General features: G+C 34.4%; 1 protein-coding gene across 1 annotated transcript; it reads right to left on the reverse strand.

The window, feature by feature from the left end:
• Positions 1 to 1,042: 1,042 nt before the first annotated feature.
• On the reverse strand, positions 1,043 to 2,313 carry LOC149373202 (uncharacterized). Its single transcript, XM_089597714.1, has 3 exons — positions 1,979 to 2,313; positions 1,753 to 1,812; positions 1,043 to 1,253 (listed from the first exon to the last, which is right to left on the reverse strand). Exons 1-3 carry the CDS (start codon positions 2,168 to 2,170, stop codon positions 1,065 to 1,067), a joined length of 441 nt encoding a protein of 146 aa, XP_089453840.1. The 5' UTR covers positions 2,171 to 2,313; the 3' UTR covers positions 1,043 to 1,064.
• Between the last annotated feature and the right edge of the window lie 231 nt (positions 2,314 to 2,544).

Here is a 2,544-nt window from a genome sequence, read left to right on the forward strand (position 1 = left end):
GAGCCTCATTAGACTGGTACCTTGAAAGGCTCGCGCTCTACATGAAAAAGCATTTATTTAATACATGGACTGGAAAACCAAGAATGAAGTATCGTTTAATGAAAGTTTTTTTTTAGTGTACTTTGAAGAACTATCAAAAAAAATATGTATTCTAGCATTCACTGTTGAATTATGCGTATGTTTTTTTGTGATCGATCGGTCAGTCCAATTATTGGGCACGTTCGTTTGCACTTCATGAGGACCTTGGTGTATAGGATCAATGCTTGTAAGGAACGCACGGTTCACTGAGTGATTCATTTTTCCCTGCGTTAACCAAATCAACCTATTGAACAAACTTTCCTATACGAGATGACGAAAAATTGTATACGTCACTCGGCCGTAAGGTGGCTCGTGGCTGATGGACGGCCGCGTGATGTCGCCCTCGGCTCCGCCTCAGGCGACACACTCCACGCGGCCGTACATCAGCCACTTAACGGCCTCGTAACGTAATATACTATTTCCGTGGGAATTTTGACTTTTTCCTTTACTTAAAAAATTTTCCAGCCTAAGTAGAAAGAAATTCAGTGTTTCAAATTAACTATTTAATTACTGTGTAAAGTCTTGCATAAGCATATATTTGATCAGCTTTTTTTTAACTCAATGTTTAAGCTGCGTCAAAGAACTTAAGCCTACAAAAACACTTGTACAACAACACAATCAAGTGCAAGTTTTATAAGATATACTTCTAGTATACCTTCTATCTTGTATCATAGGTAATTTTGCAGTAGACTTTTATACTGTAAGTATTTCTTTTTGGTATTAAATCAAGAAACTGTACTTAGCATAATTAGTGCATCGACAAGTGTATAAGCGTATTAATTAACTTTTATTAGAAAACGTTAAAATTTTAATTTTTATTTTTGTATCAATGTGATTAAAACTATGAGACTTCAAATGGCTTTGGTTCATTATTCGTGATAAAAAAGATGAGGTTATGCAGTGACATCATTTATTTTTTTCTTTATACATTTTTTTTTGTTAACCGTGACCGTGACTAAGCAGATATTTTTAATCTTGGTGACAGTCTATTTATCGACAACTGGCCCATGTTTTTTAGGAAAAGATATATACAAGGTCTTGTCTTCACTAAGCCATGCCTCAACTTTTTCCATATCATACATTTCTAAAATGTCACGGGTGACGGTCATAGTTTCGTATGAGATGTTTCCATTTTCTTCTAGTTGACCCGTAACTGTGATAAAGTTATCACGGACCTAAAAATTACACAGATATCTTAGTTAACATATTTTTTTATAATAAAATAAGCTGTATTCATATAAAGTAAATAGTACTGGAGGATTCACTCCCGCAAGCTTCTTGACCAACTCTCTGAGAGTTAATAACAAATATTTAATTTTCTGATTTGGTTAGAACAATTAAATAACTTGCAACTACTAAATATATAATTTTCATTTTTAGTAAAAATTTTAACTTCTCATTTAATCCCATTTTCAAACTTATGCACCCAAGACTGGTCTTGACCAATCACAGAACGATTACATCAGTGGCCATTAAAATTTATGTTCAGGTAAACGTATGATGCAGGTAGAAATAAGAGAATTCCAACAGGTACAAACTTTTGTTTATACTAAGGTCTGATCAAAATTGTTGACGGAGCAGAACATGAGACAAACAGCATATACGTTTTAAAACTTATTTTAAGCGTTTAAGACGATTTTAAAACTAAATTAGATAAAGAACTTCCATACTTACGGTAGCGCTTATTGAAGCCAGGGAAAATTGTGCACAATCCATCATTCTTTTATAAACGTCCTACAAATACATTACTATCATGTAGTCACCATGTATGTATATATATATATATATATATATATATATATATATATATATATATATATATATAAATGTATATGTTTTATACAGTACATATATACACGTATTCATATAGTTATTTGTTCACTATTGCTGATGGCTTTACCTTATTTTCGTTGGGTTCGAAGGAACAATCACCACCGGGTATCTTTGTAACGGCTAACTTTCTTTCCTCTGTATTTGTGTTGCTCGAAGACACAATCTGATGACCCGACAAGCTAGAATATTCGCTCCCACCGAAGGGAGGTCCTATATCATCGCCGTCATCGATTTTTACTTTCACATTTTCGTCAGCCATTTTGATTAAAATACTAGTACATCGTGATTTTCTCGACTGGTGAAAAAAGCGTAGATTGTAGTTAAAGTTACTTTATGCAGAACCCCTTTTTACTAATAGGTGAAGTGAGTGTCTTTCGGTCTCGTGGCAGAGAATAGAATGAAACTCTTTATGTAAGCCGATTACTTCAGCTACGATTCTACGTATGCCCCCAGGACGAATGATATGCATAACAGATGTAGCATATAGTATGTTTTATATCCGCTAGGTGCATTAGGTTGAAGGGGAGGGCTGGCGCCACTAGTCACTTTAACATATCTTAAGCATTGGGTCTTATGGGCAGTAAGGGTCAATTGATGCGCTAATGATGGATACTTGAAAGCTTTTTTTTCCAC

This window comes from Copidosoma floridanum, unplaced genomic scaffold (genome assembly GCF_036245765.1).
Source record: "Copidosoma floridanum isolate Cflo_tuat_1 unplaced genomic scaffold, Cflo_Japanese_pri ptg000035l, whole genome shotgun sequence".
Lineage (NCBI taxonomy): Eukaryota > Metazoa > Arthropoda > Insecta > Hymenoptera > Encyrtidae > Copidosoma > Copidosoma floridanum.